General features: G+C 36.4%; 1 protein-coding gene across 1 annotated transcript; it reads left to right on the plus strand.

Annotated features, from left to right (window-relative positions):
* The first annotated feature begins 1,128 nt into the window (after window positions 1–1,128).
* On the plus strand, window positions 1,129–12,803 carry LOC105647072 (G-type lectin S-receptor-like serine/threonine-protein kinase At4g27290). The gene is given in 9 exon segments (XM_089724448.1): window positions 1,129–1,216; window positions 5,953–6,660; window positions 6,663–7,220; window positions 7,352–7,432; window positions 7,435–7,475; window positions 11,508–11,718; window positions 11,813–12,050; window positions 12,158–12,308; window positions 12,387–12,803. Coding segments are annotated over 9 exon segments (2,379 nt in total). The 3' UTR covers window positions 12,690–12,803.
* Window positions 12,804–14,750: the final 1,947 nt, after the last annotated feature.

The following is a 14,750-nucleotide window of genomic DNA, read 5'->3' on the forward strand; positions in this document are numbered from 1 at the left end:
TTCATTATTTCAAAGTGATTGCAAAATGAAAATGACCTCTTCGGTTGGCCAATTCGCAGGTGGGGGCTGTACTAGTTGGGTGTCCAATTGGCAGGTTCGATTCTGAATTGAACCAAACCAAAAAAAAAATACTGAAAAGATTTAATTTAATTGATTTCGTTTAATTTTAGCTATTTCTAACAGATGTTAGGCTTATTTTCTGCATTCAATTTTTGAGTTTTAACCAAAGTTTACTCACTACTAACCCTAAATGACTGATCTTAAGTATATTGCAATTTAACCCGGTGGATTCAATATAATATACTTTCTTCATCTATTTTTATTTCTTGTTCAATGTTTTTTATAATGATTAAAGAAACAATTAAATCTCATAAATTATAACAAAATACTCTTTAGTTTAACTAAATTACTTCTTATGTCACCTCGTTATTCCGATTTTAATTTTCACTCTTTTAATTTGTTACTATATTTTTAAATTATCCTAGTTGAAACCGCAAATTATATTTTTAAATGTGACAAATATTACGTAACAGAGATAGTAATTAGATGTGTATTTGTTATATTTTTAAATGTGACAAATATTTCGCAATAGAGATAGTAATTAGATGTGTATTTGTAAACTTTCTCTCTTCTCTTTTAAAATCTTAATTTCGATGTAAGTTCTTGTTTTACCTTTTTTCCCCCAAGAAGTTGGGTTTTTTTTTTTTATTCATTTCATACAAAGTTGAGGTGATAAATGATTGAAAAGTTAATTTTTGTGCAAATTATATATCTCAAAATAAGTTTAGGGGCAAATAAAATAATATTATTTTTGTATGAAATGAATAGTAACTTTTAAAGAGAAAACTATAGTAGTATTGACTTCAATTCGTTACTGTGTTTAGTAGATATAAGAATAAAATGAGAAAAAAAATTAATTAAATTATCCTCTATATCCTGTATAAGCAAGTCTTATCCTAATGTTTTTTTTTTTTTTTTAAGAAGAGTCTTATCCTAATGTTTAGATGTCACAAATAGTAATATATGTACAAAGCTGTTCAACCACATTTTAGCATGAAAAACTACTCTCCGTGTAAAAGAGCAATCTGAAAAAAAACAAACAAGAAAAAAAAAAAATCAACTACTACCATGAAAATGCTTTTGGCAAGCTACTTCTTCTTCGTGCTATTTTTACGACAACCTTCTTCTTCATCCCAAGGCACCATTAATCCCGGTCAATCCTAAAACAGAGTCACGAATAATGACTGTTTAACTTGTGTATTTCCCATTCATCTCAATAATCATATATACATATGTTACAGTTACAACAGATAAGCACAAGAGGTTTACAAGAGATAAAGCTAATCTAGCTGTGTACATATTTAAAAATAACTAACTTTTAGTCTTATCATTCTGTTCAATACTCCCCCGCAAGATGGAGGTACCATTGCGTACTCCTATCTTGTATCGATTTGAGATAAATGCTGATTTTGGCAATGGCTTTGTCAGTAAATCAGCCAACTGATCGTTAGTTGAAACATGGGATATCCGAAGTTTACCCTTCTGAACTAGATCCCGCACAAAATAGAGGTCAATCTCTATGTGTTTCATTCTCGAATGATAGACAGGATTTTGGCAAGCATAAGTGGTAGATATATTATCACAATACAGCACAGGTGTCGACACCACCGTCCCAAGTTCATGTAATAAAGAGCTTACCCAAACAACTTCAGATGCAGCTGCTGCCACTGCTCGATACTCAGCCTCTGTTGAAGAGCGAGCCACGGATTTCTGCTTTCTGGAAATCCAAGAAATAGGAACAGTTCCAAGATAGAGAACATAACCTGTTGTAGAATGTCTATCAGTAGGATCACCAGCCCAATCCGCATCAGAAAATGCATGAAAAGCAATAGAAGATTGGGGTGTGATCATAATGCCATAATCAATTGTACACTTAAGATACCTTAACAGCCTTTTAAGTGCTTCCCAATGTTGAGTAGTCGGACTTTGCATAAATTGGGACAACCGATTGACAGAAAAGCAAATGTCCGGTCTAGTCCAGGTTAAATACTGTAGTGCGCCAACTGTCTTTCTGAATTCGGTGGGATTAACTGCCAAAGAGTTGGAATCATTCTTTGTCAAACATGTTGATGGCGCAAACGGCGTAGAAATAGATTTTGCTCCATCCATGCCCGAAACAGTTAACAGTTTTTGGACATAATGATGTTGTGACATGAATAGACCACCACTTATATGCTGAATATCTATGCCCAAAAATAAACTCAACTGCTGTGGATCTTTGAGCGAAAACTTAGAGGACAACCGAGCTATGAACAACTTTATGAACTTATTACAATTGCCAGTAAGTAACAAGTCATCCACATACACAAGAAAGAAGCAAGTAAGATTGTCGTTTTTGTAAATGAAGAGGGAATGATCACTCTTTGACTGTTCAAAACCAAACTGTAACGCACACCCTCGTAGAGCTTCATACCACGCTCTTGGAGCTTGGCGAAGACCATATAGTGCCTTGACCAGTTTACACACATATGTAGGTTTTTCAGAATCCACAAATCCAGGAGGTTGTTGCATAAATACCTGCTCTTGCAATGGGCCATGAAGAAATGCATTATTAACGTCCAGTTGACAAATGTTCCAGTTATTCGAAACAGCCAAGGTGAGAACTATTCGAATTGTTGCTGGCTTCAATACTGGACTGAAAGTATCTCCAAAATCTACTCCTGGTCTCTGATTATATCCTTTAGCTACCAGACGCGCTTTATACTTTGCAATGGAGCCATCTGCATTTCGTTTCACCCGAAATATCCACTTGCAACCCACCAAATGTTGATAACTGCAAGAAGGAACAAGCTCCCAAGTGCCATTAGCCATTAAAGCATCAAATTCATTAGACATGGCCTTCCTCCATTCTGGAATTTTCAAAGCCTGGGTTACACATGTTGGTTCAATGGAAGGAGGCATAGGATGTTTGGTAACAGAATTGATAACTTTTGGCTTAAAAATATTATTCTGAGACCTTGTAACCATAGGATGAGTGCGAGCAAGTTGAGTAGTTTCAGTAGGAACAGAATTAAGAGAAGACAAAGTACCTGGAGTGGGCAATGGAGGAGCTGAACTCGAAGATGACACTGACTGAGAAGACGCAACCGAAGCAGACAATGGAGACGATTCAGATGAAATAGAAGCAACCAAAACAGGACTCGTTGTTGAACTTGTAGAAGCAACAGTAGACTCAGATGGAGAAATTAAATCGACGGAAGGAGTTAGGGATTCGACAATTTGGGGAATCGATGGAACCCGAGAATGAAAGGGAGAAATAATAAAGCCATCAGATGGAAACGACACTGTTTCAGGTTGCCCACCAGGTGTACCTAAGTCGTTAACTGAACAGGGCAACGGTTGATCACTGACACCAATTTTATCATTAAAATCATACCACATAGCAGCACCTGGTTCCTTTCTCCATAGCTTTTTACCAGGAAATTGATTTTCCACAAAAATCACATGCCTAGACACATACACCCTCTGACTTTGAGGTTCATAACACAAATAAGCACTTTGGCTCAAAGAATAGCCTATAAACACACACGGTGTGGACTTTGCTTCAAACTTAGTATGACTATACGGCCGAAGAAAAGGATAACACAGGCATCCGAAAATTTTAAGCTTAGCATAATTGGGTTGCTGGTTAAACAATTTGTGAAATGGTGAGGACATATTAATAATCGGTGTTGGTAGTCTATTAATAAGATAAGTAGCTGCTTGAAAGGCATAGGTCCAAAACTTAAATGGTAAGGCTGCAGATTGGAGTAAAGTAAGACCAGTTTCTACCAAGTGGCGATGACGTCTCTCTGCAGCTCCATTATGCTGCGGTGTGTGAGGTGGTGTCTTAAGATGACTAATTCCACTCTTCTGAAATATGGTTTTCAAAGCAATAAACTCACCACCGCCATCTGTATATACAGAAATAATTTTTGTTTTAAACATATTCTCAACTAAGCTTTGGAATACTGAAAATACATTTTCAACATCAGATTTTGCTTTCAAGGGGTAAAACCATATGTATTTAGTGTAGTGATCAACTAAAATTAAATAATAATTGAATCCATCAATTGACTTAACGGGAGCTGGCCCCCAAACATCTGAATACAATAATTCAAGAGGACGAGTACTACGAAGTGAGGAGACACCAAATGCGAGTCTATGACTCTTATTACACAAGCATGAATTGCAATCAAAACTAGAAGATGACGCTGATAAATTAAATTTGGACAAAACATAACGACAAACTCGAGCAGCAGGATGACCGAGGCGTTGATGCCAGACAAACGATGACCCACGAACAATGGAATGAGCAACTGGAGACCGATTTTTGGGAAGTGACGAAAGACGATAAAGAGAATTTTTAATTTGCCCCTTTGTGAGTATCTCCCCCGTGAACAGGTCCTTAACAAGAAAACAATCAAAGAAGAATTCAACCGAAACATTATTATTTAGACAGAAAGCAGAAACTGAAATCAAATTTTCTTTTGCACTGGGAACACACAAAACATTATCAAGAGAGCAATTTTTGAATGGAAAAGAAATTAACTGTGAACCAACATGTGTAATGCGTAAACCAGTACCATCAGTAAGATGGAGCTCATCCAAACCTTCATATGGAGCATGTAATGCCAGGTTCTGCAGATCATTAATTACATGGTGAGAGGCACCGGTATCCAGAATCCAGTTCTGAGGCTCTTGAGCAGCAGCATGATGAGCTCTAGGCATGGGAAAATTATCTTTGAAGTAATCTTTAGCACCAAAGCACTGTTTAGCTATATGACCAGGTCGTTCACAGATTTGGCAAACAACTCGTGAACCACCAGAACCCCTTTTATACCTTGTTGAATTTTCAGAATAATTTCGATGTCCATCAGAATTAGAATTTTCAGTCGAAACTCTGTGATTCTGTCCTTGAGAATTTTGTCGAAAGTTGGTTCTTTTCCGCACAAAATTGGCTGTGATGGGTGAGGAATCAAACGAGGGATCAACCTTTTTGAGATATAACTCATGAGCTTGGAGTTTGTCTTGAAGTTCTTCAAAGGAGATAACCGTATCGCGAGCTCTAACTGCCGCTGCAATATCACGATACTCAGATCCTACACCATTTAGAACATGAATTACCAAATCAATATCTGAAACTGGATTCCCAGAGAGTGCTAAATCTTCGGAAATAGCTTTCACCGATTGCAAATAATCAGAAATAGGACAAGACTCTCTCTTGAGATTGGTCAGCTTGTCTCTAAGAGAGAGAATCCTTGTAGCCGACTTATTGGCACAAGATGTTTGAATCTTTTCCCAGGCATCAGCTGCGGACTCAGCAGAAGAAACAATATGCATAGCGGAAAAGCTTGTTGCTGCAATAATGGCAGCCAAAACTAGTTGGTCTTGACAGATCCAAAACTCATAGTCTTTATTAATTTCATCTTTATCATTTGTACGAACAATTGGAGATGGACACTTAAGAGACCGATCAACGTATCCCATTAAGTTATGCCCTTTAAGAACAGGGAGAACCTGTGCACGCCAAGCAGGATAATTCTGCTGCGTCAATTTTAATGGAAATTGAGACGCACTGAAAGAAATAAGAGTTCTTCCAGAGGAGTGAGTGAGATTTGGAACATTGGATGAAGAAGCCATTAAAATGAGACAAATAACTTAGGTCCAAACCGAAAAATACGAAAAGTCTAAGAAAAACGAAAACCAGTGGGTTTTCGGCTCTGATACCATAAAACAGAGTCACAAATAATGACTGTTTAACTTGTGTATTTCCCATTCATCTCAATAATCATATATACATATGTTACAGTTACAACAGATAAGCACAAGAGGTTTACAAGAGATAAAGCTAATCTAGCTGTGTACATATTTAAAAATAACTAACTTTTAGTCTTATCATTCTGTTCAATAAATCCATCAAAGACGGTAAGACTCTAGTTTCAGCTGGTGGAAAGTTTGAGCTGGGATTTTTCGAACCAGAAAATTCAAAAAAGCGTTATTTAGGAATATGGTACAAAGATCCATCAGCTTATGCAGTAATTTGGGTAGCAAACAGAGAAACCCCACTTATTGATCGCTCAGGAGTTTTGCTTATCTCTAACCAAAGCCTTCTAATCATCTTAAATAGCAAAAATAACACAGTTTGGTCATCTAACAAAACAAGCAATGTCCAAAATCCAGTTGTGCAGCTTTTGGACTCGGGAAATTTAGTTGTCCAAGACAGGAATGGTACTAATTTGCTGTGGCAGAGTTTTGATTCTCCATGTGATACATTACTTCCTGGAATGAAAATAGGAAGGAATTTTTTAACTGGTCAAGAGACGTTCCTAACATCTTGGAAGAGTGAAGATAATCCTGGCCACGGCCAATTTTCATTCTGGATAGATCCTGCTGGATTTCGTCAGCTTGTTGTGAGAAATGGAACTTCTAAGCATTACAGACTTGGTTCGTGGAATGGCGTTCGATTTACAGGAACTCCCCAGTTGCCATCAAATTCTAATATCTTCACATATGAATTTGAATTGAATAAAAATGGAGTCTATTATAGTTATCAGGTTGAAGGTGCTCTATTGTCCAGGTTATTAATGAATCGATCGGGCTTCTTGGAGCGTTTTGTAAGAATACTCTTCCTTGGACAAATATATATTCTGCACCATTAGATGAATGTGATAAGTACTCAGTTTGTGGTGCTAATATGAAATGTAATATTATTGATAATTCTCATACATGTGATTGCTTAGAGGGCTTTATATTGGAATCTTCCAAAAATAGGAGCAATCACTGTGTTCGAAAAACTCCATTGTATTGCAAAAAGGGTTACGTTTTTCATAAGTATATAGGATTGAAGTTACCAGATACATCTGATTCTTAGTATGATATGAATATGACACTTGCAGAATGTAAAGAAATGTGTTCAAAAAACTGTTCTTGCACTGCATATGCAAATTCAAACATCATTGGAGATGGCAGTGGCTGCGTGCTATGGTTTGGTGAACTGATTGATATGAGATATTACACTCAAGGTGGTCAAGATATCAATATTAAAATGTCCTCTTCAAAACGATCAGGTACATAAAAAACTCTTTTTTTTCCTCTAATTCTTTCAACTTGGCTCCGGGGAGGATTCAAACTCGAAACTCACAGCACTGAATACAGTAAAATCGAGTCTGGGCTCATTGGTCCAAATCTTTCTTTCTACCAAAAAATTTGTCTGTTTCAAGAAAAGGAATTAGCTAGTAAGGTTAGTGCCATATTATCTCATGAATATACCCACTGAGAATACTTGATTTGCCAATATGTGATTATGAAGGTTATGAAGATGGAGAGGTAAAGGAAGACATGGAATTGCCAATATTTGATTTGCCTACAATAGCTAAAGCCACAGATAATTTTTCAACAAACTGGGGCAAGGTGGTTTTGGACCTGTCTACAAGGTAAAGTAACGATTTTCAACTGTTTAGGGCTACGTCCACGGGACAAACTCCGAATAATTCTTCTACTATTTTTCTCTCCCCTAGTTTTAGGAAACCTATCCTAAAACTAAAAAACTAGCTCGCTACATTTTTTCTCTTTCTGGTGTGTGCATTGTGAGGTGCATCTGCCTCTATTTATAGGCAGGATATGAGAGAATTTGAGAGAGCCGTGCATTACCAATGCACGGCACTCCTCTGTCAAATGGCATGCCAACCTTTGAAAAAAAAAAATAACACATTTTTTCCCTTTTTTTTTTTTCTTTTCATTTGTGTGTGGGTCCCACTTGAGTGGGCACCACCACAACAAATCTCCCCCTGCACACTCAAGTGGAGACGTTAGCCATCATCTCCCCTGCAGCTATAATATATTAGATCTGCCCACCATCTTGTACCGCCGCTACAACTTTACGGGACACGCCGCCCGACCTCCTTTTGTCGGGAAGACTTTCGACACAAGGCACCACCTGTAGATCTTTTTCTGGTCTTGGTCCTATTGTTACACAGCAACTCTTTGCACGCTTCAGTAATCTTGATTGCCACGAGACGGCTCCCCCTGCAAATGTGATTGGTTATCCTGAAAATCCATTTCATTGCAGTCCAGTGTTCCTTTTTAGAATTTAAAAGAAACCGACTCACTACTCCGACTGAGTGAGCAATATCTGGCCGTGTACAAACCACGGCATACATCAAGCTTCCAACTGCTGAAGCATATGGAATCTTTTCCATCTCTTCCTTCTCTCCATCCGTAGAAGGGCACTGTTTAGAACTCAATTTAAAGTGATTAGTAAGAAGATAACTAACCGCTTTAGCGTTTTCCATTCTAAACCTTTGCAGTACTTTCTCAATGTACTTCTCCTGTGACAACCATAATTTCTTGGCTCTTCTATCTTCATGCCAAGAATTTGCTTTGCTGGTCCTAAGTCTTTCATGAAAAAGACTTACTTAGCTGTATCTTCAAGCCATGAATTCTGACCAACAGTCACCATATCAACCACATAGAGCAAAAACAATGTAGTCATCATCAGAGAATAGAAACACAATGATCTGAAGTAGTATTTCCATAGCCATGCTCCCCCATAACAGACTCAAGCTTCTTGTACCACTGTCTCAGTGCTTGCTTCAAGCCATACAGGCTCTTCTTCAGTTTGCAAACACAATCCTCTTTATCTACGAAACCCTCTGACTGCTCCATGTATATTTCTTCTTCCAAATCTCCATGTAGGAAGGTAGTCTTTCCATCCATTTGCTCGATTTCCAGTTCAAAACTGGCAGCCATTCCAAGCACTTTTCGAATGGATGTCATTTTCACAACTGGTGAAAAGATCAAAATCAATACCCTTTCTTTGATTGAATCCTTTCACAACCAGTCTAACTTTGACTCGTGGTTGGGAGCTATGTTCTTCATGCTTGATCCTGAACACCCACTTGTTCTTCAAAGCTTTCTTGCCTTTAGGCAACTTCACCAGCTCAAATGTTTCATCCTTATGCAAGGATTTCATTTCATCTTGCATGGCTTCAATCCAGTTCCTCTTGTGTTCATTTCCCATAGCTTCTTCAAAGCTTTCACGTTCTCCCCAGTCAGTCGTCAGTACATACTCTTTGACTGGATATCTAGTAGATGGTTGTCAAACTCTACTAGATCTTCTTAATGTTTGAGAACCTTCCGGTGCTGGTAGCTGAACATGAACACCATAATCTTCATCTGGTGCATTCTGATTAGGAACTTCTGGATTTTCTAACTCTGGCACTTGTTCTTGTGGAACATTTTCTTCATCTCCAATTCGTCTGCGTTCTATTGGAGGAACTCTCTGTATGTCTGTTGAGTCTTCATCAGATCTATTGGCATTCTGCTTCAATATCTTCAATAGTCTGATCTTCAACAAATACAGCATCACGATTTCTTATAATCATCTTCTAGATTGGGTCATAAAACTTATAGCCAAATTGGTCTTGGCCATAGCCAATGAATACACACTGTCTAGTCTTGACATCAAGCTTCGACCGTTCATCCTTTGGGACATGTACGAAGGCTTTGCAATCAAACACCCGCAAATGATCATAGGAAACATCCTTTCCTAACCATACTCTCTTTGGAGTATCATACTGTAGAGGGAAACAGAGTGAACGGCGAACTGCTGTGAGTAACGCTTCACCCCAAATCTTTTAGACAACTTTGCATGTGAGAGTAAACATCTGACTCTCTCCATCAAAGTTCTGTTCATCCTCTCAGCCAAACCATTCACTTGCGGCGTCTTGGGAGGTGTCGTTTGATGTCGAATGCCATGCTCTTTGCAGAAAGCATCAAATGGCCCGGTGTATTCTCCACCATTATCTGTCCTGATACACTTCAGCTTCTTGCCTGTCTGTCTCTCAACCAGGTTTAGAAGACTTCAATGTGCATACCCAAGTCTTCCTAGAATGGTCATCGATAATTATCACAAAATATCGATTTCCACCATACGACATCGTCAATGGTCCACACAAATCTGAATGAATCAGATCTAATACATTCTTCATTCTAGAAGGAGGGGTAATCTTGAAAGCTACTCTGTTTAGCTTTCCCGTCATACAATCAGGACACTTGTCTAGGTGAACTTCATCCGATCTAGGTAGTACATTCCTTCTTGCTAGAGTTTTCTTACTCATGTGGCGTAGTTGTTTATGCCACAATTCAACTGTACTGTCATTCTCCGCTACACTCAAAGTGTCTTACATGCATCACGTACAGCTTTCGGTCTTTAGCTACCACAAATGAACCTTTTGTGAGCTTCCACTGACCATTTCTGAAGGTGCTACAGAAACCTTCATCATCAAATCTACCAACTGAGATTTGGACGCATGCTCAAAAACCCATTCCTCATCAGTCTTGTCTTCTGGTTTAGTTGAACTAAACACAGGCAAATGCATTTTAATTACCATAAGGAGATCTCTCATTTCTCCATATATGGTAATTCCCGCCATTTAGATTGATCATTTTGCTTGTCCATTTTGACTTGCGCAGAAAATCATCACCAACATAAACCGTATACGTGAACAGCAGTATATGTGAATAGTGACTATGAATAGTAACAGTACACTCAAATAGTAACTGTATACATGAATAGTAACTGTGCACGTGAATAGTACTATGCGTGAATAGTGCTGGGCTTACTTGAAACTCAGCAACAGTAACGCCAATAGTACTGTTCACCATCAACTTTGAGTTACTATTTTACTATTCATTACTAAGTCGATTCTGCAATATTTTTTCGAGCGGACAACACCAATGGACTCGTCGTAATTTTCTCTTCATCATGGTATATTTATTTTCAAAATATATCCACGGATCCGGTACCTCTATCTGATCAGCTGGACCTGCCGAAACCTTCGGCTCTGATACCATTTGTTAGGATACCGACAATAAAATTACGAAAATAATTAAGCAGTGGAAATATTAAAATGGGACACATAGAAATTTACGTGGTTCACCCTCAACTGTTTAGGGCTACGTCCACGAGACAAACTCCAAATAATTCTTCTACTATTAAAAATAATAGGTGCAAAAAGAGAGTAATACAAAATAGTGGCACACAAAGTATTTCCCAAAAACACCCCATAATATTTCCTCACTATTTTTCTCTCCCCTAGTTTTAGGAAACCCATCCTAAAACTAAAAAACTCGCTCGCTACATTTTTTCTCTTTCTGGTGTGTGCATTGTGAGGTGCATCTGCCTCTATTTATAGGCAGGATATGAGAGAATTTGAGAGAGCCGTGCATTACCAATGCACGGCACTCCTTTGTCAAATGGCATGCCAACCTTTGAATGGTTGGCTGCCAACCTTTGAAAAAAAAATAACACGTTTTTCCCCCTTTTTTTTTCTTTTTCTTTTCATTTGTGTGTGGGTCCCACTTGAGTGTACACCACCACAACAGATTTGAATATTAAATATGGTACATAACATATTATCTCTGCAACTACAAAGATCTTCAGTTTCTGTAACAATGGTTTTCAGGGTACATTGACTAATGGGCAAGAAATAGCATTGAAAAGGCTTTCAAAGAGTTCTGGAAAAGGGTTAACAGAGTTCAAAAATGAAGTTACTTTGATTGCAAAACTTCAGCACAGAAATCTTGTTAAACTTCTTGGCTGTTGCATTGAGAAAGATGAAAAAATGTTGATATATGAATTCATGCCGAACAAGAGCTTAGATTTTTTCATTTTCGGTTTGAACTTCTCTCTTGTCTATAATTACTATTTCACAACTTGTTTTATGTTAATCTAGTTAAACATTCTACTAATAGATGACAAATATATCAGATCAAATGAGAAGCAATTTTCTAGATTGGAAAAAGCGCTTTCACATTATTGGAGGAATTGCCGGAGGGCTTCTTTATCTTCATCAAGACTCTAGACTAAGGATTATACACAGAGATCTCAAAGCAAGCAATGTGTTATTGGATAAGGACATGAATCCCAAAATTTCTGACTTTGGTTTGGCTACAATATTTGGGGGAGACCAAACAGAGGCTAATACAAATAGAGTGGCAGGAACATAGTAAGTACACATCTGCACTTATTATTCATTTTCAGTTCTCCCCTGTTGGGAATTTCAAATTTAAGATAGCAAAAAATATAGTTCCATTACTATGTTTCACTTTGCAGTGGTTACATGTCGACGGAGTACGCAGTGGACGGGCTTTTCTCCATGAAATCAGACGTCTTCAGCTTTGGCGTATTAGTACTGGAGATAGTAAGTGGAAAGAAAAACAGAGGGTTCTTCCACCAAGAACACAACCACAATCTACTTGGACATGTAAGAACTTTTGCTGGCACAGTCACTCAATTACTAATTGGAATAAATTTTTAATCTTTATTGTTCTTGATTTTACAGGCATGGAAACTGTGGATAGAAGAGAGTTCAATGGAATTAGTTGATAGAAAGCTAGAATCTTTAGCCATGTCTGAAGTGTTACGATGCATTCAAGTGGGTCTTTTATGTGTTCAACAGCGTCCAGAAGACAGACCAAGCATGGCATCTGTAGTTGTAATGTTAAGCAGTGAGAGTTTATTGCCGAAACCGAAGCAGCCTGGCTTTTTCACAGAAAGGAATAAGCCTGAAGCAGATTCTTCATCCACCAACCATGGAACATCCTCAGTAAATGGGATGAGTACAACTCAGCTGCTGCCAAGGTAGAATATTAAAGAATATACAGTCTATCGGTTGAACTGTCTCAACATAATTTGCATACTAGAAAATTAAGGATTTAAGATTAAAAAAAATGTCAGTCTTATAAGTTAAGAACTTGAGGAAGGTATCGCATAGTCTTTATTGGTGGAATAAAGCTTTATTGCAAAATTTGTATAATTATTTTGCATAGTCTCAAAATGAGAACCTCCTTTATAACAGTTTTTTACTAAATTAATAATAATTTGACTATATATATTATTAATCTTAAAAATTAAAAAAGTTTTTTTTTTATCAGCAATGAGAATATTAAAAATTTATTAAAGGTAGTAATAGGACAAAACTTACCAAAACGGAGTAACTACTCCCAAGCCAACATGCTTACCCTATGCACCCGAATCCAAACTCGAAATTGACAAGAAAACCCAAAACAAATGGAGCAGAAGAACCACATTAAAAACATCTCCCAAGACAAGAGAAGAGTACTAAAAATGCTAGAACTGCTGATAGTACAAAGAGAGAAAATCCAAAAAAAAAAAAAAAAAAACAATGAAGTTAAATCCAATCTAAGAATGGACTTGAAGGAGAAACACCTTTCTTAGTTTAAAATCTGCAAAATGATTGTCATCGCTTGAAACAAAAACAAACTGAACCTGGTTGAGTTGAGACAAAATCTTATCAAACTTGTTAAACTTCTCCCACCATTTCCATGCCCTCATAATCTTCTGAATAATCCAGCACAAAGTATTTTTAGCATCAGACTTCACAATCAAAGGAAAATTCTTAACATTTGAATACTAATAAAACTCAATAGCTGAAAAGAAAGCAAGGAGTTCCCCCTTATTCGAATTCAAAATACCAACTGAGTGATAAAAAATACATTTAACTACTCTGTTGTCATACCTTAGCTCGCCTCTAACCCCTGCTGGACTCAACTTACGAGAAGAATTAGGATTTTTTCATGCTAAAAATATAAACAAATAAAAAAATATAAAATAAAAGATTATATTTTATTAATTTAATTTTTATATCATACTTGGAGATTTTTTTGGTAAATATCAAAAATGTATGTTATTTAAATGTTGCATTATTTGTTTAAACTAATAGAATATTTAAAAGCTTTTTTTAAAAAAAATTTTATGAGTCACATTATGATTAAAAAAATGATGGAAATAATTTTTTGTTTTTAATTTCATTTTTAATTGTAATTGAAGTTATAAAAGGTTGAAATTAGGATAAAATTGAAAAAAAATAATAAAATTCTGAGTATTCTAATATATTATGTCTTTTTTAAGATAAAAATATATGCATTAAATTTTCATTTCCCAAATCTTCGAAAATCTTACCATCTTTTTTACAACTACAACAAAGTCAATAAGGAAATGTCGACTTGCACACTGGTTTTCATTCCCCGTTATTTCAAATTCATGGATTGTTATAAGTAAACTAATTAATTCGGTTTGACCAAAATTAGTAATAGTAAAACTATTTTTCTAAGGAAGATTGATCTCAACATTGCAATAATCGGTTTGACCTAAATCCAAGAATACTTTCCAACAATTTCTCTAGTCTTTGCGAGCATTTATTAAGTTTTTTCAAGTAAGAGTAAAGTGTAATTTTTACGCTCAATTCAGTTCGATTTAATATCTTAAAAATTAGTTCCATTTTGATTTTAATAAAGAATAGAAAACTTTTTAATATGAGTCAGTTTGATTAAATCCAAAAGAAAAGTTGAAACATGCCACAAATAATTGAAAATGAATTGAATCATACCCTTTTGGTTTATATGCTGTTCGATTTCAGATTTTAGTCCATCAGAAAAATTTCATTCAGTTTAGTTCGCAATTTTTTTGAATTTTGAACTAAAACAAACAAGTGCTTATCTCTCTGCTACTAATTACTGGTTAGAAATTAGTTTAATTCATATTTTGGTGCTGCATTTGAAATTTTAAGTATTTCAGTTGTTAAGAAAACTTTAAAAGGTTTGAAAATGACTAAAACCTGCTCTGTTAGACTTGGAAATGAACTTATTTGGACAAGCCGAAATGGAATATTACGAACAAGGGCCGA

The sequence above is a fragment of the Jatropha curcas genome, chromosome 7, assembly GCF_041381405.1.
Source record: "Jatropha curcas cultivar XTBG-Jc1 chromosome 7, XTBG_Jcur_1.0, whole genome shotgun sequence".
Classification (NCBI taxonomy): domain Eukaryota; kingdom Viridiplantae; phylum Streptophyta; class Magnoliopsida; order Malpighiales; family Euphorbiaceae; genus Jatropha; species Jatropha curcas.